Raw genomic sequence first — 22946 nt, 5'->3', positions numbered from 1 at the left:
CTATCTGGCCTAAGTTTGCAACAGTGTGGGTTTTGCTGGATCTGAAATAACTGCTATTATGAGCAGATTTTTAGTCCACTTCCATATTTACTCCTGGCATTATAAGCGAAATACCTTTCCCACTGCCTCTTGCTTCTGTTATCCAGGCCATCAAGATTAAATGAGCAATTCCAGACTATGGGACTGACACATTCTACAGACAGCTATAATTTTGGATTCATCCAGAAAACAAAGGTAGAGTCAAGAATTAGTCAGTAAATAGTACTTAATATTGAGTGCATTACACCAGCAACCACTGCAAGACAGCTGCCTAGCCTGAGAAACAGCTTTGATCTTCAAGTGCTGTAAGATCCATAGGACTCAGCTACAATCAGTTCCCCTTCCATGATACAGGACACTGTCATCCGATGAGTTTTGCGGTGAGACTCCCACACCAATCTTAGCTAGATTTTCTAAAAAGGAATAGTTTAAGACTATAAGGAAGACTTATGAGTAACTCAACCAATTACTATGGGCAGTTCTCACTACAGTTACGGCATTTTACGTACAGCTGTGCCAGCACCCTTCCAGAAACTTAAGTAAAAAAACTGTTTCAGATAGCATTTCCTAATTCTTACCATGCAAAACATACAACAAGCTCCATTAGGATATTAACCAAAGCAAATACCTACTGAACATGAAATCCTGAAACAGCTGTTTAAGCCAAAACCATGGGAAACTTAAATCTGACGCTCAAGAGGTATCATTGCAAGTCTCTGGGATTCCTAATGCCAAATACAGAATATGCTGAAATAAACCTCTGGTGCAGTATACTCCCTCTACCCCCCTTGTCTCGATAAACTCAATTTGTTCAAAGTTACAATGGGTTAACTTTATGCCAACAGGTTTTAACACCAAGTCAGGCATCATCTGTCCTTCCATAGTCAGCATAAAGCCAGAACAAATGCTGCGCAATGCGCTCTAGCTGATCTGACAGATACAACCACGTGCCTCATACATCTGATACCTATCGAATTAATTTTGCTGCCTGATCCAGTAGAGCTCAGCTTCATTTGCAATGGCAACAGAACAAGAGCTAAAACTGCACTAATCAAATACCATGCAATCCAGTCACTTGGCTCTTTCACATGTTCTTCACATCCAGCCTTCCCATTTTCTCCTGCACTTTTTGCCCTCTAGTCGGTTGTTAAACACCCTCTAAGCACCATGTTGCCATGCTTTTACAGCAGAAATCTCTCAAAGATTTTGTTTGTTTCTTATTTAAAAAGACTCAATTATTTTTGCTCTTTTTTGAAGCCTAAACCTCTTCTAGAGCCATAAATAAATAAAAAGTATACCTAAGATGATCTTCTGGAGGACAGGAAACATAACTAGCTCTTCCAGAAAGCTTCTTATACAATGTCAGTGCCACCAAAACATTATCAGTCCCTACTGATGGCTACAGAGAGCATACATTCACCTCTTTTCTTTTTTTCAATGCAGTACAGTCTTCACGTAGTTCAACAATTATACAGACTAAAGCATTAACCCATGAAACAGAGAGGCAAAAATGCTTATTCAAAGCACAGTTCCCTCCTAAGAAAAGTCTGACAGCTACTGGGAAGGCTGGCAGAACACTGAGCCTTGATACTTTTCCAGATTCTCATTATTTATTTTATTATTACATTTAAGCTGATCTGTTACAATTTTCCCTTCTTAACTCTCAAGGAAAGGCAAGTTTTTTGCTACTTCCTTTTCCCTTTCGCTGAATCTTTTTAGAGTAAAGCAGTAAGCCTACTTCTCATCTCTGCTGCTGCTGAAGTGGGTTATCAATGACTTCACGATAGCCTTGCTGTGCTGCTCAAAGCAGTTCTGAAATGCAATGATTCCGACTAGCACGTTTCTCATTTTGCACTCCTCCTGCAGCCCTAAAAAAGCCTGCAAATCCCAACCACAACTCTGCAATGCTTTACATTCAGTTCCCAGTGATACTGTTTTTAATTAAAATAATTGTTTGCCCCTCTAAGAGCTAAAGTTGAAACAGCACTAATTCTCCCCATACTTGCCATATCAAACATTCTATTAATTGCTGGTCAACAGTTTGTTATTTGCTTAGGTTTTTTTCCTCAGGCCAAATTGGGCAGAAATTATAAAACATGACCTCGAACAAAAAGTAAACCAAGATCTGTTCTGTTTCTAACACTCTGAATTTGAAAGCTGCAACGTAATCTTGGCCATCTTTGTTTAGATTCCTCTTGTACACAGGTTTTGGTTTTTTTAATGGTGAAGAATAAAGCAAAAAATAATAAAATCTGGTGAGAGCACTCAAACTCACTACATGTAGAAAAAAAATGCTGAGTGAATAATGAAGCTTCCGTTTTAAAAGAAAATAGATTTTAAAAGAAACTTCTAAGAAACCTGTTAATACATCAGGTCATTCTTCCTGCTGAATTAATCCAATGACAGAATACTTATTTTTATGCTAAAAACATAAATCATGTCAGTCACTTCCCCTAGAACTTCCCTCCATGGAGATGCCGTCCCTCTTTCCCCAATGATACCAACAGCAAGCTTCTCTCATTGCCAAGACAAACACACACATGATGCTTCAACTCTGCTCACATCTTCCTAGGTCAATAAAAGCTAATTTGTCATTTCATTTGTGTGTTAAATCAAATGGGAAGATCTTGTACACATGTTAAACATCAGAACCTAGTCCTAAATTAAATGCTAACAGTTTGGTGGAGGCAGATCTTGTACTGCATGTGAATTCCACAAAAATGTATTACCTATTTCTGACATACAGTTCAAGACCCACCTTTCACCCTTTGTAGTTCTTATTAATTCCTTTGGTTTAACTACAGTATTCTCACCTCTCTTCTGTCCAGAGATTTACTTTCTGCTGTGCAGTCTGTGCAGTGTAGGAGAGCCTGTCGCTGCCATGCTGATGCTGCCTTTCTGGAGATAGCTGCTGCCGCAGCAGCTCTAACTCACGCTCATACATCAGCCGCTGCTCTTCAAGAGCACTCCGCTTCTCTTCCAAGTACTGCTTTTCCAAGATCTGGACCACATTTTGTACTGGGTCTAAAAAGACACACACACACGAAAAGAGAAAGAAAACAGAAAAGTGAGAAAATGTCATTTTAGCATCACAGAATACTCATTATTTACTTGCTAACAGCAATCAACATATCCCAGAGTCTTCGCAAACAAGATGGCCATTGCCCCCCAAAAACCAAACTTATAAATAGTGCATTAAATAGACAAATCCAAACAAGGGAAAAAAAAAATAATGCAGCATGCAAAGAGGCTAGAACAATGCTTAAGACCCTCATCTCGCATATTCAGTACTGTGAAGTTATATGTTCCAGAATACCAGTAGGAAAAAAAAAATAGATGGAAAAGGGAACAAATTAATAAGAAAAAACCAAAGCAAAATACAAGGGAAGATGATGTTAACCAGAGAAGGAAACAAGGGAGTAAAAAGCAATTTAACTTTCTCAATTTTGGCAGAGAATTAAAGATGTTGGAGAGCTGTGGATGAAAATTTAGACAAACTGTCTGACTAGTCACACATCGCATTGTGCCAATGTGCTTCACGGCACTGAAATAGACAAAGTACGTTCTGGGGGGAATTCTTGCATTTAGCTTTACAAACCACATTTCATCACAGTATCAACCCAGTATCCATCCAGTTGGATACCCTATCCTGAAACAGCTGCTTGCGTCCATCAGCTAGGGTTAAATCTAAATTGCATTCAAATTAAAGAAACATTATTGTCGTTTTAGGTCCAGTGCCAGACTGTGCCTCTGAAAAAGCAATCTTACAGAATGAGCTGCTTCTATATACTACCAGTATATATCTGTTTCATATATCATGTACATATATCTAAAAGCTTAAAAACAGCCAAAAACAGTGGTTTGCAAGAGAACCAATCTAGATGAGTGTCTGAGTACCACCACATCCCCTAATGGATTGCTGATTCTGCACATCGGAAGGGGAAGGGAGAAGAGTTGGAGCAATGGATTATTAGGCAGCTCTAGGACACCAGGATTTCCCAATGCAAAAAACCTTCAGCTTTGAAATAATTTGTTTGTGATAACTCTTCCATTTTGCAAATACTAAAAAAGCACTCCTGTGACTTTTAAGGATGCCATTCTGCCACAAAGGATGAAGAAAAATACATCTAGATTTAATTACATTGTCCTACTTTGGAGCTAGAGAAGTGTGTACTCAAAAAAGCTTCCCACCCTCCCTACCCCCATAAAAAAACCCAACACAACCAACAACTGCAACAGCAGAAACCTACATCAGTGTGATTTAATGATGAACTATCTTGCCTTCATTACCAGAACCCAGTCCTTATAAGGTTTTGTACAAGTTCTCCTGATACTACAATGGCTACATGAAACAAAAATTAGGTTACTATAACATGCAATAGAGGGCTCACACTAAAGGTTCCGTATAGTTTTCATCACTAACAGTGAATGCTGGTCACTAACACATACATACACCTTCCCAAAGCTCACATCGCCTGTATCTTTGCAAACCAGTGTAGTGTTAGCATATTTAGTAATCTGTAACAACTGAGTACTAAAACTACTAAGACTAATTTTGCTGAAGACAAACTAACTCACTGTCTGCAATTTTAACATACATGGCCATTGAGGCAAGTCACTTCATGAAACAAATCCTTCTGATTATAAATGCCAGAGAAGCAAACAGGATCCCCAGGGTTGTGTTACTGCAGTGAGTTTAGTTTTGCCTCTCAGCACCCTTTTTTTTTTTGAAATATTAACATTGATGTAAAGCACATCTTAATTTCTAGGAGAAAACAAACACTTCTGCAAAAGCTGCTGCTGTGGCCCTAGACTTATCCATGGGAGAAATCGCTGGCTTCACACAAAGGCATCATAAAATATCACTGCAATGGTAATTATAAAGCACAAGTTTAAAATCAACCAGTATAAATAGCAACCAAACAGCAAAACAGTGATGTATAAAAGTGTCTTAAAATAGCCAGAAATACTACATTTTAGTACATGACATTCTCAGAAAGACAGTTAGCTATTTTTAGCTTTTAAACAGACAGCTCAACAAAAACAACTAACTGAACCAAGTTCTAACATTCTAGACTACAAACCAAGTTATTACTGTTGATCTGCCTCATCATTATCTTTCTAACTCTTCCAGGTAATACCGGAATTACCTCCACATGCATAGGTTTTACTGCATAATCACCAAAACAGTTTTAGTTATGTGCAAGAATGGCTGAGAAATCAGGTATTACTCAGAAGACAGAGAAGAGGCATGGAAGAAATTAAAAACCTTCTATTGTGTTTGCAAACACAGGAAATGAAACTAAGGCTGACACATTAACACTCTCCTACACTGCTCGAACACCAGCTCCAAGTTCAGGGAGCAGATTTCCTTAATAAAAGTGACCTTTTCAGCCACCTAGATTTACAGGAACACAACCCCCACAGCAAACTATACCGTGGAAAATGTTTGGAACAAGGTGCAAGAACCTAGTCTAAAACTTCCCAATTTCAATGAAATCTACTACTGCTTGGTGGGGAGGAAGGGGAGAAGGTGGGTTATGCTTGTATCAAAATGATAAAGGTAAATTTACACTTTTAGAAAGTCTCCAATTTAAATTTTGAAAGAGTTTCCACAGAAAACCCCACACCTTTCACAATGAGAAAGCAAAATATGGTGTGAATTATAAACAACCTAGTTGGAAGATGAAAAAATAAAGTCAAGCTTTTCACAATTTGAAAGAACTACAATAGTGTTTAAGTTAGATTTAAAAACTACATTCCACAATTCTGGATTTCTCATGCCAAGTCAAATAAATTAGGGAAGATTCTACCCAAAGCCTGCCAAACTCACAGCAAATTCCATACACTGTTAAAAGCCCTAAGTCTCAATCCTTTACATATTTATGTGGCAAAAGTTCAATGGCCATGAAAAGACCATTCATACGCACTTAATCCTCTTCAAAATATTAGAATATTCACTTTGAACCAGAAGAACGCACTTTCACCGTAGGATGAACAGCATTTATTACCTTCCTGCAATGCCACTCATTTCACATCTGGAATCTGTTAATCCAGTAACAACAATGCCGAGTTAATTCCTTACAATTTCATTTAAGTTCATTTTCCTAAGCAAGCTAGAACAAGGTTAGGGCACAGGCTGCTTTACTAAGTTTCATCAGAATTCCCACCCTCAGCTGTAACAGTTTTGTTTGTTTCAATGAAAGGCTGCATAATCTAATCACATTGTTTATTTAACCACTGCACAGTATACAAGAATAAAGTAAACTTCTTTGCTGCATTCCATGTTTGACCAGCATCACAAATTAGCAGTACAAAGCTGATCAGACAGAATCCCACAAAGAAAGTGAACATGCTGAAGGGAAGAAAGAATCTGGATGTTTTCTTTACAGCTGTTTTCAAAGTTACATCTTCCTCAGAGCTTCTTTGGAACCAGATGCAGTATGTGACACTGTTGTACTGGTTACACACCATAAAAACAACTGTGTTTGCACCCTGGTGAAGCTAGGCTATTTACTTGAAGAGGGTTATTGTTCTCAAACAGATCAAGGGGGGTGGGGGAAGAATAATAAAATCCCCCCCAAACCCCCAAAACTCTCTTGTTTTGAGCTGTATCAATGGATGCCTGTAAAATAATTATCTAATCAAATTTTTAAAATATGCCTTTATTCTCCCCCCAGTTTCCCCAGTAGAATTACCTGTCTTTAGCTATTTCTTCTTCCTTACCCATATTTATTTTTCATTTCAAGGAGGAATAAATAATAGTATTGTGACAAAGCTGCTTTAGTTCTTACCTAACAAACTGGAAGCCTGTCAGAAAAAAAATTATTTTAGCTATGTCATTGAGAAGAACAGAACCTGGAAGTGATATCTAGCTCCGATTCAAAAGACCAGCCTACAACCGTCACAGCCACTTGTTTTGTCGGGGTTTTATTATCACTTACTACTCCAACTTAGTTAAGCAACAAGCTTATTGCTGTGTCTGCTGCTCCCTGGATGTGGAAGGGAACAGAAGAGACAACAAGAATAATAATTGGGTTATGATGCCTCTGAAACTGTATGACATGGATGACTGCTAACATTTGCTGTGCATTAGGGAGGAAAGAGCTCTAATGAAACAGCAAGCTCTGTACTGTTCTTGGGCAAAGACACAGAAAACAATAGAGACAAAAATCTGCCTTCACATCACAAAACTCTACTGAACTGAAATGTAAAGACACATGAAATATTGTGAAGAATCATTTCAATCAGCTAGATATCAACACATGAAATCCCCCAAAAAAATGTGACTCCCTGGTCAAAGAACACTGACTTGTAAGACTGCTACAGTTTAGTCAAATCCCTGGTTAGTGACAAGCAGATCAAGCATCAATTAATGCTTTCAAATTTCTCCAGCAGTCTCATGCATGAGCCAATCAAGTTCAAAACCTTTGTCCCAGTTTTGGCACAGATATGGGATGGTTTGAGGCCTTAAAACAGGCAACAGAATCTTCAGGAGGGATGACAACACTGAAGACCACCAGGATGGCAGATTCATCTGAAATTCGTCTCCTGGTATGAGTGAACCATAACAAGAATATGTTATCAAAAAGTTAATTTCATATCAATTTAAATGGCCTAACCCTGTAACTAACATAAGCAATCCCATTAAATCATAAAAATGTAAAATATTTACAATATTCTGAGAACATTGCTTAAAATACTGATGAATATCAATATTCTGAGAATACTGATTAGAGCATCAAGCACATAAAACCATCATGTTCTACTCAACAGCAAAACAGAGAAAATTAAAGAAAGAATAAGAGGAGACCAAGAAAAAAGTAAGCCACAGCAAACAATGGAAATACTGCAAAGATATGAAGAAAGGAGAACAGAAAACAGTGGAACACCACCTACTGAGTCATCTTGGTCAATGGCCAAAACTCAAGGCATTTGCCTCTCAAATTTTGTCTACTAAAAAACCCGTACAAAGCATTTAGTAGTTTATCAAGCTTTTCAGCATTTCTGTATACCATATCATGTGAACTGTAACTTGCCTCCTCGAAATCATGACAACACCATATAGTGTTATATAGACCACACAATTTTTTTATATACAATGTAACTTATTATCCTGTCAAAAAAAGGCATCACAATAGGTTTTAACAAAGATGAAATAAAATATTGAGAGTGATCAAGCATTAAAAACCATGCTAGCTGATGCTTTGACTATCGGTCTGCTATTGTTTCTGTGGTTTTTTTATGAAGGTTAAAATGGTGTCAGTAATATTTGATACCAAAGGGTAAAACTAACTGAGCTGTATCTGAGCACCCTTCTGTTTGCAGTAACTTGTAAATCCAAGAGGTTAGCGGGAATTGGATGATGATCTGACAGGCATATGATCACAGCTCAGCTGCGCTACAAAGGACAAGAGATAAAATTGTACGTCAGGGCACAAACCAACTATTAATTTGTGCATACATCATAACATATATGTATTTATGTATGTATGTATGTACGTATGTGTATGTATAACACTGTTTCTGTAAAATATCTTTTTCTCAGAAAGTTCCAGTGGAGAAAGTATACCACTTATTTTTACCCAGAAATGAAGTTCCATGCTGAATCTGTTAGACAATGCACAAGAACATTTTTATCTGGCCTTACCATTACTATTCAGTGTCTTCATAATAACTTCCATTTGTGCAAACTCATAGTTGTAGTCTGGTTCTGAAGAAGCTTCACTAGCTGCATCCAGATCATGCTCTCCTAATGATGTTTCTTTCTCAGGGTCTTTCAGCCAATCTCGTCGTTTCCTCTTTGGTAAATTGATTCTGTGAAAAATTGAAATTCAGTTTCTAAAAATGTTTATGCAGAACAGTGGAAGAAAAAGGAGAAACCCAACACAAAAGAGGCTGAACGTAAAAAGGCTGGAATATAAATATCAACTATTACCTAAAAAAGTGGTTGTTTCCCCATAGTATTCTATCTCCATGCCATAACTGAGTGACAGAACATACCAGCGCACCATTTACACAGGACCTGAAAGAAGAAAATAAAATTTCAGTGAAATCCTAAAAATAGAAGGTTGAAAATTAATCACAAGATCTACTGTTTCTCCCATCTACAGACAGTGATTTGTATCATATGATGTACAAATCTGCCAGATTCTCATTAAAGAATCAACAGGAAAGATGCTGGTCTGATTTCTACTGTCAGAACTGAGCACAAAGCACCTTTCCCCTCTAGCTTTGGCAGGTACAACTCTCCAGTAAACACACAGACAGTTGCTTTTGGTTACATGGTTTTCTTTAAATGCCCATGTCTCAAACTGGGTCACTGCCTGTTTCTCATAAACAGTCTGTAAACTTGCATGCATGCAAATCCTGCTGATAAAGATCCCAAGATTCAAGTTAGTCAACAGAGAGTTGTAAAACATACTGTTAACATATTCAGCATCCAAGCGTAAGAAAAAGACCCTTAGATCCAAGTTACATTCTTTCAACAAATGGAGTCTCTATTATTAACAAGAGTATTTTTGTGAACATCTGGTATACTGCTATGTTTGCATTTAGGTCTCTTTGTATTTAAGTTACAATCACAAAACAGGAAAAACAGGGCTGTCGAACTTTTACATATGCAAGTCATAAAGCGGAACATTTTATTTGAAAGGAAAAGAAAGTAAAATGGGAAAAGCCTTTTCAGATGGAGCATTCTGAATTCAGCTGTCTCTCAAGTAAGTCAGCACAAACGTGAGCATTTGTCTTACAGCCAGATTGTTATTTTATTTTATTTTTTACAATGAAATCTTGGTAACTAATCTTTTCTTGACACTACAATCTTAGAACAGCTACTTAAGCATTGCAGATCAGGCACGAGTAAAACAAAATACATTTTTTCCCACTGACATGTGCCTTTGTTCTTGCCAGTCAAAATGACTGATTTCCAGTACAGTAACTCTATCACCACAAGTCTGAATCCCATCTGTTTGGAATTTTGCACTGTAGGCTGCAGAAATAAAATGCAAACGCCAAGAGGTATTTTACTGAAGGCAGAGTGAAAGAGATCAGATTTTTTAAAAGATGTCTCTCAAACTTGTGTTTCTCATTCAAATAATAGTCTATACATTATTTAGATATTCAGATTTCAGACAAGTATGACTATTAACTGGAACAAAGGTACTGCTTATCACATGCCATTGGAGATGAAGTGACATACATTTACAACTCCACCCAAGAAGCCACAGTGCCCCCAAAGTGAAAAAACACTGAAATACAAGAGCAGAAACAAAAGGAGAAACGTGACTTCACACTGCATATTTATGAGGCACAACAGTAATTAAAGATTAAGGAAAATAATGTAAAGATCTTAAGACCTTTAAATCATCTCTTTCTCACAAAATGCTGAGCTTTATAACAGAAACTACTCATGAGGCACAGTTTATCCTCTCCCATCAAGACACAGCTCACTAATCCTATCGCACAGGTCAGGATAGCCACCAGCATCTCAGTGACTTCATTGCCACCCAAGAGAGAAAAGCAATGGTCCCTCATTCCTACTGGATACCTTCATGTGATGCTTTATTCTGACCCACACCACCGATTGATAGCCTGTCATGCTACAGAGTAGGTGGTGGGCGGGTGTGTACACAAGGGGGGAAAACTTCAGTTTTAGTACTCAATTTCACTTCTGAGTATCTAAGTCACCTATACTGAAGCTACTCATTGATCAGAACACAAGATGCTTCTGACTATGTAAAATAAAAGTGCATGTAAGTTATCTTCTGGTAAAGACAAGCAAACACTTCATCGGAAAGTGCTGCTGATCTTCCTTACCTTGCATTTTCTTTTGGTGTGAGTGTAACTTCTCCATCTAAAGCAACATCAATCTCACAGTGTTCTGGTTGGATTCCTATACCAAAGAGCTGTATATCCTGAGAGGTATCTGCACCAACTCTTGTGTGATCCTAGAAAATAAGCTGTTACTAAGAGACAACTATCACTGTTTATACAACTAACAAAAAATTAGCTGAAGCACAGACTACACAATCTACATGCTCTCTTTTGCTAAGCACTTCTGTAGAGCAAAAAGGGTACCACATCAGATTTGAAGACTGTAAAGGTCACACAGAAAACTGTTCTTCTGCTCTGTACTTTATTTTCATATGGTTTTAAATAAAGCAGACTAAAGCAGTTTACACACAAATTGCCATTTAAAAATATTATCAAACTATGCTTGCATACAAGCAGTAAATGCAAACAGTGAAGAAAACCAGCTGTATCATACAGGCATATATGAGGACAACATGGATAGTAAAATAAGGTGCACAGAGTTGGCTGCTTTTCAGAAAATAGCTAACAGCAACTCAAGTAAACACACTAATCTCTACATAATTTCAAGTCATACTGTAAATTCTACTGAAATACTGGACTTTGCTGCTGTTGGAGAAGTTGTGATTTGCTACTGTTCAAACACAGAACCCTATCTTGGCAGAAAAGTAATTACAGAAATAGATAGGATAGTCTTTCATATCTTACTCACACGGAGCTCACATCTTCTTACAAACTTACTAAGTTTATATTTGACACTATTTCACTCTTGACACAAAACTACGTGAAACAGAATGGTATGAAATCCAGTGGCACTGGGAAAATATTTATGTAAATTTTTACCAGCACTTTTTTCCCCTCTTTCTCTTAAGCTTTTCTGTTATGGAAGACTACGTTTACTCTCACTGATTATTAAAAACAACATCTCTTTATGATTAACTCAGTAAGTATTTAAAGCAATCCTCAGTTTACTAACAAAAGGAAGCATCTAACATGAGGCTCTCAGAGTTCAGCCCAAAAGGCATTTCTACTCACATATTTCCTGGAAAAGCTAGAATTTATCTCAACACCAGCACACATGGAGTACTTCTCCCATTGTTGGCAATTAGGAGATCAATTAGGAAAACAGTGAAGCTGGGAAACCTATCCTATTTTGCTGTAACTAGTCTTAAAAATCTAAATTCACCCCAAGCAACAAATTGAGCCACAAATTCAAAACAAGAAACAAGTGTCATTTCATTCTGTGCAAACAGCCTGTTCACATTCTTACCTTTAAATAGTAAACCAAAAGCTCATTGAGTGCAGGGTCTGCATTCAGATTCACCAGGTAACACTTGTCATCCCCAACCTTGATACCAGAAGACTCAAGGGAAATTCCCATGCTCTCTAACTGTCTTTGCCTCTCCTGCAAGCACAAAAATAGGTTAATCTTGCCTGCTACAATACATAGAGACAAGTACAGCAAGTAAACGAAAGCAGACCAGCTAAAGCTAAAGGTGCACATGCTGAGCACACATTCCATATGTCAGCAGGAGAAACAGAACTTAAGACACTGGTCAAGTGCCATAAGTTGAATAGAATATATTTTTACGCACCAACAACAAAAAGTTAGATCTAATCCTCAAACATCTGCTTCCCCAAATCGAAACTTACTTACCTGAGCAGCCCTCTTGATTTTATTAGGGCTACTCATAAGTAACACAATGCGACTTTGAAACTCTATGTTAATTAAAAGCTAGCTGCAGTTGCAATTACTTCAAAGATAATCACAGTCATAGATCATTTAGAATATAGCATGCCCCAATTCTGGTTTATTCATTTGCAGTATTATTATTAATCCAGCTAAAGCATCTAATTGCTCACACATCTTTCGCTTTGCTACAGTTTGGGCATTGGGGTTTTTGTTTGCCTGGTTGGGTTTGCTTCCCTCCCCTGTTTTTTCCTTTCTTTTTTCTTTTATTTTTACTTAAACAGTGGCTGCACCAGAGGCTGCTTCTGAAATATTTGGACTAGAAAGGGAAATGAACAATACTTTTCTTCAAGCTATAGATGGTGGAAGTTATATAAAAGTACACTGGAATCTGGAAGTCTCATTTTAAGTACAATAATAATAAACAATCTGTAGTGAATACATATAAACATTTTCCTTTTCTGGTCAAGAAGTCACTAAAAGGAAGAGTGACAAGTACCACCCAAAATTCTGATCCTTTTGTAATTCTTCATTTTACTAGTCACTTCAAGGGAAACATGTCTAAGATCCCACTGTGGACTTCTAAATAAATGAGCTGCCCAAACATATTTTGATGTTTTATTTTAAAAGCAAATATTAGTTTTTATCCATGATGTCATGACACAGCTAGACTTATTCTAATAAAATTCTGTCTTAAAAAAAATATATAAATTCAACAAAAACCCCCCAAACCTCACAACAAAAAACAAACAAACAAACAAAACAAACAAACAAACAAACAAACCACAAACAAACAAAGAAAAACACCCACAAAACCCAAACCCAAACAAGCAAGGGAAAAGACAAAAATCCAGAGCAATAGCTGGTGGGGAAGACAGCACAGTCCACTAAAGCTCATGAAATTCAGCTGACTTGCACTGTATGAGCATCTGGCCTTTCCTCCTCATAATCATAATTTCTGAAATACCTGTGCAATTTCTTCTGTCTTTCTTAGCTTTTCTTCCCAGGTGACTGTTAGCTCTTTTATTAGTTTTTCAGATTCTTCCAATTTCTCCTTCAGTTCTGGTGCCTTCATGGCCTATAAAACAGAAATTAGCAAAAACCCCTCAGCTACTTTACCACTGCAACATCTGCTTGCACAAGGAAACAGAACACAAAAACATAATGTGAAATGCAGCAAGTATAGATTTCAACTCTATCCCTAGATTTTTCCTGGTAGATAATGAAGAAACAGGTCACTTGCAAAGCAACAGGACAAAATGAACCTATAATGGGTACAAATCTGAAGCAGCTGAAAATTGACAGAGCTCCAGAGGGTAACATTAACTGACAAAATTGCTGGGCTTGGCCACTCGAGCTTCAGTGTCTGTATATAACTGAATATTTAAAAACAGCAAGTCTCAGCTGTCTGAAGTTCAACCCTGAAGTCTTTCTTCCAGCAGTAGCCTCCAACACAAATTCCTCTTGATATTCAGTCTTCCATTCTATCTTTGTTTCGTAAGCGTTCCTAGAGTTGCATTAAAGCTTTCAGACTGACCCCACTGATGACCTTTGAAGGAAGGCACGCTCTGGAGGTAACACAGGCTTCTGATTTCATAACAGGAAACAAAAGCAAAGGGCTTGAACACATCCAGTGCCAAGTAACAATTCAACAGGCTGGCTGGTTCTATGTAACTGTTTTTAACAGAAGGTGTAAGAGAAAATACTTAAAAAAAATATAATAATAGTAAGAATTTGGATACCTTCCTACTGATTGTGTTCAGCCACAGTCTGCCAACATAATAATATGCTACAGTAATTTAAAATATGGGGTTAGAACAGATTTTTATTTAAGAATAAAGTGAATGGCTCCTTTTTTGTAAGGCCTATTTTCCCATTTCAGCCTGTAACGAATTGTTCATGTGAGGAACGCTATTCCTTAAATGAATGTGAAATTTAAACACCACACATTTACCCTCAGATACACTTCTGTTCTTTTTCCACCAGTACTTTGTGGCTTGCCTGAAAAGACTGAAAACATTTTCCTAGTGCAGTGCCTGATTTCTCCAGAGAGCACCAAGTAAGCTATCCTCCTCTGATACTTTACTGTTGAATCTGAAGTATACATCTAAGATAAGCAGCAGTCACACAGTGTTATTTGTTAAGGCAGAAAAGCAAATTGATGATGGCTTCAGTGCTGCGATTTTCACTATTTCTTAATCAATTTTTTACGAATGTCAAGAAGTCTCCTAAACATTTTGTGGTCCAATACCAGATTCACAGCTTTTCATTTTTCCATTTGACATTATAAAATTACATAGTTCACCAATGCAAAAAAAAAAAAAATAAAAAAAAAAGGCTGCTAATAAGTCTACATAATGAAGCTGTAGGAAGCTTATTTGTGCTGCATCAACTGTTGCTTGACATGAAGGTCTCCAAGAGTAGACAATTCTGACAAGGGTCACCATCAGTACAGTGCTGTCCTCATTTAAAAGTGATTAAAGACAAGCAAACATTTTGTTGGATTTATTTCAGGAAACAAAGTTAATTGTTAAAAAAAAAAAAAAAAAAGACCAAAAAAAAAACAACACCGAAAGAAACAAACACAAAAAAAACCCCAAAACAAACAAACAAAACCAAACAACCCAAAAAAACCCATCCAAAAAATCCAAAGTGCAAGACTCTTCCTTTCCTCATTTTGTAAGACTTAAACAGAAAGCTAGTCTTCCAGCCAGAGTTTGACACTTCCTTGGGAAACTCAGTTTACACTGTACTGTGACTAATGTTACCTCAGCTTGCGAGAGCTGTTCTTTCAGCTTTTCCACTTCTTCACGTAGTTCTCTGATGACCCTAGCATTTGGATCTTCATTCACCACAGCGTGATTAACTATCCGTTTGGCTCTATCTGCGTATCTCAGAGTAGAGAGCGTTTCTTCGTAGTTGTCTGCTGCTGGACTAATAGTGGCTATCATGGCAGTTTGGCTGTTTCCTCCCAAATTGTCCTGTAGAGTACATCCACAGAAAGTCTGAGGGTTAAAGACTGTTCTGGGACTATACAGTAGCTTTACAAAGATACTTAAAATACAAAGGCTCCTATTTAGATACTGAAAGGTTATAAACTAACTAGTATGATCCATAAACATTTCCAGCCACCTCCACCAGCTTTGATTCCACCACAACTGAAAACAGCCAAATAAGACTTCACATAGAATTCACACAAGATCCACGTACATGTCTGGAATAACTTATAGCTAAGAGAGCTTTGTAGCTCATTTCTGTAAGAAACGATGAAAAGTCCACGTACACTAAGGTATGCTACAACAATCCTATAAACTATTAAGCTGACATCTTGTGAACAGGGTGAATGGAAAATATTAATTACCTTGAGAAGCCAAGTGAGTACAGAGTCTCTGTAAGGCACAAACTTGTTCTTCCCCTTCCCTGCTGCTTGGTCAGCAAGTGATGATATAACCAAGCCCAGTGTTGAAAGTGATCTATAAATGTAACACAGTAGCACAGCTTTAACACATATTCCAAATGTACATTCAATAAAACACAGAAAAAGGATTTCCTAAAGATTTTAATTTGTGCTCTGCAGAACCACACATCCCAATTTTTAAAATATCATAGCATAACCAAAGTTGGAAATTACCACAGGAGATCAGCTAACCCATTGCTGAATACAGGGCAATTTATTAAAGTTACACATTTGGAAGAATTACTTTTTCTCAGAGACTAAAAATCTTTCTATCCTGGAAACTGCCTCGTGACACTCTTACAAGTCAGTGCTGGCAGCACAGCACAAGTCCTCCATCTCTAGGAACCATGTTTTAACAGCACTGGCTCAAAACCAGACTAAAACTGAACAATTCTCTAGCTATAAGGAAGCATCCTCAAGACACAGCCAGTTATGGCCCAGGAGAACTAGCTTGCCTGATGAGCCAGCAACTAATCAGACATCAGACAACAATGGAAGACTGCTCATCAGAAAAGACTGATTAGGAGGTCCATTGATAAATGGGGTTTTATAACTGAGGTAGAGCCCCACTAGCTTCTTGTGGGGGGAACAGACCAATCTCCCAGATACAAAAACATTGCACATTCATGAAAGACAAAAGCCCCAGAATAGTTTAGCAGACAGCCACATCCCAAACATCACTTGAGTCGTGAAGAAAATAGAGATAACTTGTTATTTTGTGCATGTACCACTTCTATCAAGAGGGGTAACTGTCTTAGCAATCTGTGCAAAGCATATGTGCATTATATAATCCAATTGTTAAACAACCCTGTGTAAATTTTAAATGACATCGGGGCTCTTGGGGTGAGTATGTTTAAGATAATAAGCTTGTTCAGGAGCCTGAGAACATTAAACAGATGCCTCAAGGGTTTTAAAACAGACAATGCTGAAGCCCAAGAGCATACTGCTGTCATGTTCGTGCCCATATATCTAGCTACTCTCTGTAACTACCAAGGAAAACTTCGGCAGCATCACAATTAGATAGTCAAATAAATCTTTAACTTTACTGTTCCACTCCATCCTTTTGAGTTTTCTTTCCAAAGTAGCAGCACTATTTTAGCTAATAAGCAGAATTTGCACAGTATCTGTAAATGGGCCTTACTGCTGCTTGTAACTACCACTGGTTCAGAAATGACATTTCAAAAATGACAGAAATGTTGCAGAAGACTATTTCAAGGAAGGTATCTGAGGGTAAGGTAATAAGAACCATTACATATGTCACAAAAGATGTCCCATATTGCATATGGCACAAAGACAACATTGACCTGAAAGCAAAATTGAAAGAAAAAGAAATTTAAGGAGAGGCTATGCAATCTGGTCTCCCAGAAAGCACTCTACTTTGTAAATTTGTTTATAGGACAATTTTCCAATCCACCTTTGAAAAATTCATAGCAAAAAGGACAGCTTTAGTTTGTGACCTAAACAGAAGTCTAACAATCTCTGAAACCTTGTGGGTGGTGGCTGGGGGTGGGAGAATTGGTTCTTGCCTCCAGCCTCCACAGACAGAGATGACAGCGTGCTAAATATGAGAGAGCAAACAGTAGAAGCGCTATGCTGCTCCATAACAACCTCCTACAGCACAGCTGAAAAGTACCACCAGCACACTCCAATGGAGTCCATCTTCAAGGGACATAATGTTAAAAAATCACCGTAGCTTATTTTCCTGAGGTTCCTTTTTCTCATCTTTAAATGAGGGGAAATGTGAGAACCAAAGCCAAAAAACAGAGGGAAAGGGACAAAAGAGACAGTCAGAAGGAAGACAGGAAGAACAGGGATTCAAAAATGCCTGCCCCTTAAAAATATTTCACAACAGGGCTGCAACACTAATTTGAGTTATGGGCACTGCATTTTAATAAACAGGAAATTATAAGCTACAGTTTATTAACACACAATTAAAAGATGTGATAATGTTTCTGCTCCTTATAAATACTGATTTTAAGACTATTAACATCTGCAATAAAAACCAAACTGGAGTCATTTATGTATTCTGCTTGAGATTTGATAATACAAAGCCATTTAAAGACTTTAAGGAAAGCAGTAAAAGAAATGGCTGCTCAACAAAATAATTACAGGACTCATCAGCTGCTTTGCTTCATGCTAAACGATGCATCAGAGATCCATCATTACTCTGATCCTATCTCTCACTACTTACACAATGAATCAACTGGAAGGCTTAAGCCCATAGTGCAGACTGAGGCAGTTCAGAAGCAGCACAGTGAATTTATGTCATGCAAGAGCATGGGAAGGTGCCATTTCTGCTCACTTTCAGTCCTCCTTGTCCCTATTCCTTAGGCATGACCTGGCTGACCTTGCTAGCAGGCGGTGGGGAAGTTTGCACACTTCCCCCACCAGCCTGGGTCAGCCGTGTTCAAAGTGAAGTGGTGCTTCCTCACTACAGGGAACAGCTCTGTCCATAAATGACACCACTTCTGTACAATTTACCCCCAAATTTTTCAATGAGCAGAATCCACCCTATTATTAGTTAACTCTGAATACAATAAAAGAAAAAACCCTCCCTAAAATCAGTTTGGAGCCAGACCTGTTTCAACCCATTCCTTCCTCCACCTACCTTTTAAGTACTTCTTTTTGCATTCTCAAGTTTAAAAGACAACTGCTACGATTTTGCTAATCAGAGTTAAAATTGCAGACTGCTCACAGAAAGTGCTTTTCTTGGCCACTAATTGAAAGTTTGTTTATTCTGCTTCCTCCTACTATTGTATTCCAGATTTTCTTTGACTACACCACAAACAGTTGTTAAGCACCTGTGTTTCTACACTCTGTATGAGAACTAGCACATCTGGGGAGGAACAAGCACATACAGCTTTCCTATGAAGTATGGCAAGACACCAGAACTCTCAACAATAAAGAGCAGATGCCCAGTATCTTCACCAAGGAAACTCCTCATCAGCTCTAAGAAAAAACAGAAGTAACCTTTACAACAACTTTATGAAGATTTTAATAAAATGACACAACTCTCCGTTGTTTCAGGAAGTGGAAGTGCAATCCATAGCATCCCCTCTGCAACATGCTGTCCCAAGATAGGAAAGAGGATGATTTGTGGGACCGAAGTGGCAGTTACCAGGGCCCCAGCCAGGTTTCATCAGAAACAAATGGCAGACACCTGCAGGGACTGGCAGAATGTCACACTATGCAGTTTTGGTATGCACAGCTGAGTGTACTTGTTCCCTACCTTGTAAATACAGAAACAGGTACATAATTTCCATGTTTTTGTGCAAGGCAATAAAACATAGCACAAGCAGATTTATTTGCCAGGTAATTTCAGCAGCTCCATTTTTTGAGCTCACTAAACATAACACGCTACCAATACATGTTACTGCTGCTTCAAGAAAGAATAAAAAGTAATAATAAAAAAAAATAACTGGCACAGTAAGGTATAAGGTTTATACTGTATCACTCCAGAAAATATTGACTTTCCCTAATAAGATGCATCACACCCAAGAGAACACCATATACAATGCTCTCAGAGGAACAAGTCTGATAAAACATGCATACCAATTTTGAGGCTTCCAATGAAAGTCAGACTTTAATAAAGTGCCTAGTGACAGGAAAAATCAAACAGAAGACACCAAGTACAGCATTAAGAATTCGCTTTTGCCTACGAGTTCCAAAAGGGTTTTCAAATAAAGGGCGCTTAATAAATGGACTACAAAATTCAAATTTATATTACACTAGAATTTAACTGGTGAGAAAATGTAGAGGTGTCCATTTTCTTTTTAAAATAGCTTTTACAGAAAAGTTTGGTGCTTGCATCTGAAGTCCTGTATTGTCAAAGAGGTTCAGCATGGGCAGAACAACCTTCCCCTACTGCACCAGTACTGTAAAAGTTTAACACTGAGTAAACATCCTACTAGGAAAGAGAAAGTCTTTCTGTATGTATAAATACACTTCCAACTTTTGTTAACAGCTGTCAGGAGAGTCGGCATTTGAATTCTTCCTCGAGAATTTGAAAGAAACATTTAATTTCACCTTTGTTTATGCAAAATACAGTTTGTAGTAAACCCAATCTGAATTTAACTAGTAACCTGTGGGGTAAAGGTGCAATACCTGCCATTGGGCAGAGGCACAGTTTTGTTTCACAAGGACTGCTCAATTGTGGCTAACAATACGATATATTAACCACAAAGTAAATTAGAAATTAAGCTAGAAAGAGTAAACATGTTCAAACTCTAAAAAGAGGTAATTTTAAATCATTTAAAGTATGAATGCTGTTCAAGCACTCTTTTGTGCTGTCATTGTTGACTTAAAATACCAAAATATTTTGTAATATTTTAAAAATTACATTGAAAAAGTAGTGGCTTTTAACATAACAGTTGAACTCTCTCTTTCCCAGGAAAACTAGTATATTTAAGACAGCAGTAATATTGTGCTAAATTCTTGCTTTTGGGCAGTAACACAGTAATTACAGCAAAAAAGTGCCTTGAAACTTGTCATTGCTTGAGTACAAATGCTCAAGGCAATGCTAAACTAACACAGCTTCATTCTGAGCTGGTTTTCTTAAACTATGAATTATACCCTTACATATTTTAATACGTGTTGGAACAAAGCCATTCAACTCTGCAACTTTGCATTCTTCCTTGAGCAGATGATGAGACAAAACACATGAGCCTGGGGACAGGGTGTATAAATGAATCACAAAAGGTATATACTTAATTAAAGAGTGCTGCTGTCACTTTTTCCAGATAAAATTCATATAGACCTCATCTGAGTCAAGTATGACTCAGGGTCCCTATACCAATGTAAAGAAACACAGTGTTCAGCATGGAGCAGCTGAAAAAGCTGTAACAAGCTGCTTCTGATGAGGTCTCTCATTTGAACTGACTTGTGACAAGCACACCAACAGAGGTGGCCAGGAAAACAACTGATTCTTACAAAGATTAAGCCCTGCAACCTGCATATGCCAATGTCTTACTTGTTTATGTTGCTGCCTTCCTTCAGGCGTTCTCCTGCAGCTCCTGTTTTGGACACTCTCTCACTCCCAGCCAAATCCACCAGGCTGACCTTGCTGACCTTCTCTCCAGAATTCTGTGCAGGTGGGACATGGAAAAACAACAGCTAAGAAACACTGGCACAAAGGGCTAACACATCTGGCACTGGCACCATGAAATACTTTTCTCCATAATAATGCAGGTTAAAGTACCAAATTCAAGATATAAGACAAGAAGGAACTGCTTTATAGCTCTTTAAGAGTCACTCATTTATCTTGTAATAAGGAATGAAGCACTAATGAACCAGAATCAGCTCTATGGTAATACCAACAACCTTACTGGCAGAGCAGGCCATGAAAACATGGCAACAGTTAAGACCTAAGCAACAGTTAAGACCCAAGACAGGTTTCATGGTAACAATACGATATTAAGAAGTGATCCAACTGTTTGCTTTATCTGGTGTGCTTCCTCACTCTTCCAGGGTTCTCTCAATACTATGGTCTTGCTAGTATTGCTTTGATTACTAGAATCCCATGGCATTAAATGTGGAAGCATGGCTAAACAGATAACAAATGTGTAAGAGGAAGGAAGGAAGGAAGGAAGGAAGAATTCACCATGACTTCATAACTAATCATCAGAAATACATACACCAGAATGCAGGTCATAAAGTGTTTGAGTCACTATAATATTGAATACGGCATGAGAGCGGCTGCTTTCTTCATTCATGTTGGTTGCAGCAACTGTTCGTGATTTGTTTCCCTCTGACATCAGTGACTCAATATCCTAGAGCAAAAAGAGTAAAAAGTGACGCTAGGATAAACACACATACCGTGCTTGCTGAACAAAATCCCCATCTAGATGGAAGGGTGTGTACGTGTGGGACAGAGGAGGAAGGGAAAGCAGAAGTAATGAGAAAATTCTTCGCACGTTCTGAGATGTACAGGGACAGGGGATATGCAATTCCACAGACTGATGATAGATCACGTCTGCTTTAAGTGTTACGCTTAAAACCCCTTGCAACTACAGGCAATGCACATTCTTCTTACCTGCTTCTAAAATATGTTGACCACATCCACATTATAAATCACATCGTTTAATGCCCATAAACAGGCCAGCACAGATCAACTTACACAAGTGAACACAATGCACCTTTTCACTGAACTGCACTAATACTATCTTCATTTAATTGGCCCAAAGGGTTACCTCACTTGGAGCCTGGACCTTCCCAGATATATAAAACCAAAGATGACTATGCCAAGTCTGATACATGTGCTTGTTGAGTCTGCCAACACAGTTTCATAAAAGTCATCAGCCAAAAACTAATTATGAATAGAATTTTCTAGAATTTGAAAAAAAGGTGTGTTTTCAAAGCATGCATTTCACCATCAAGAGCTGCAAAAGCAGTTTTTATTGCTCTATAATATGCACAGATGCTTCAGAAAAACAAAAATCCCAATTAAAAAGCTAAATGGTTCCCACATAATGCTACAGAGAGCATGAATGTTTTTTAAAAACCAACATTAACAAATTAACTTCCTCATAAAAAGAAGCCTACACAATTCAAAAACTGCACCACTTTAATTATTTCCATTGTAGCTACAGTAGTTCATTGGTTTCTACTTATTAGTAGACTTATTACTGACTTAGTTGAATATGTTTTGGCAACTCAAGTGGGTTCAGATGCTGTCATGATTTAATTTATGAATTATAAAAGCTATGTTGTAGCCTCTCATGCAATACATCTGTATAAAAGCAGAGGCTGTGTTCAACAACAAAATCAAAATGAATTCATGCTGGAAGACTAATATTCTTATTTTGGAAGCCTTGTATTTCATGTGCAAAGGAGACACTGTGTTCTTGATGTAGGCTGCATGCACTGAAAACAGCAAAATACCGCTATTATATTTTAAACCAACATAAAGGCAATTCCAATGCTTTTACATAAAATAAATACTCGTGAAGC

General features: G+C 37.7%; 1 protein-coding gene across 8 annotated transcripts in view; it reads right to left on the bottom strand.

Annotated features, from left to right (window-relative positions):
* KIF13A (kinesin family member 13A) overlaps positions 1-22946 on the bottom strand; it is a 108446-nt gene that overhangs the window by 26074 nt on the left and 59426 nt on the right. For all 8 annotated transcript variants that reach the window (XM_065667264.1, XM_065667265.1, XM_065667258.1 and 5 more), the window contains 10 exons: positions 21632-21766; positions 20968-21080; positions 15903-16014; positions 15310-15522; positions 13509-13619; positions 12122-12256; positions 10858-10988; positions 8978-9064; positions 8690-8856; positions 2853-3063 (listed from right to left, as the gene is read on the bottom strand). In XM_065667264.1, the coding sequence (XP_065523336.1) occupies positions 2853-3063; positions 8690-8856; positions 8978-9064; positions 10858-10988; positions 12122-12256; positions 13509-13619; positions 15310-15522; positions 15903-16014; positions 20968-21080; positions 21632-21766 (1415 nt within the window). The remainder of the gene's footprint in view (positions 1-2852; positions 3064-8689; positions 8857-8977; positions 9065-10857; positions 10989-12121; positions 12257-13508; positions 13620-15309; positions 15523-15902; positions 16015-20967; positions 21081-21631; positions 21767-22946) is intronic.

This window comes from Lathamus discolor, chromosome 2, assembly GCF_037157495.1.
Source record: "Lathamus discolor isolate bLatDis1 chromosome 2, bLatDis1.hap1, whole genome shotgun sequence".
In the NCBI taxonomy this organism is placed as follows: Eukaryota; Metazoa; Chordata; class Aves; order Psittaciformes; family Psittacidae; genus Lathamus; species Lathamus discolor.
This window is presented reverse-complemented; position numbering and strand designations above follow the sequence as displayed.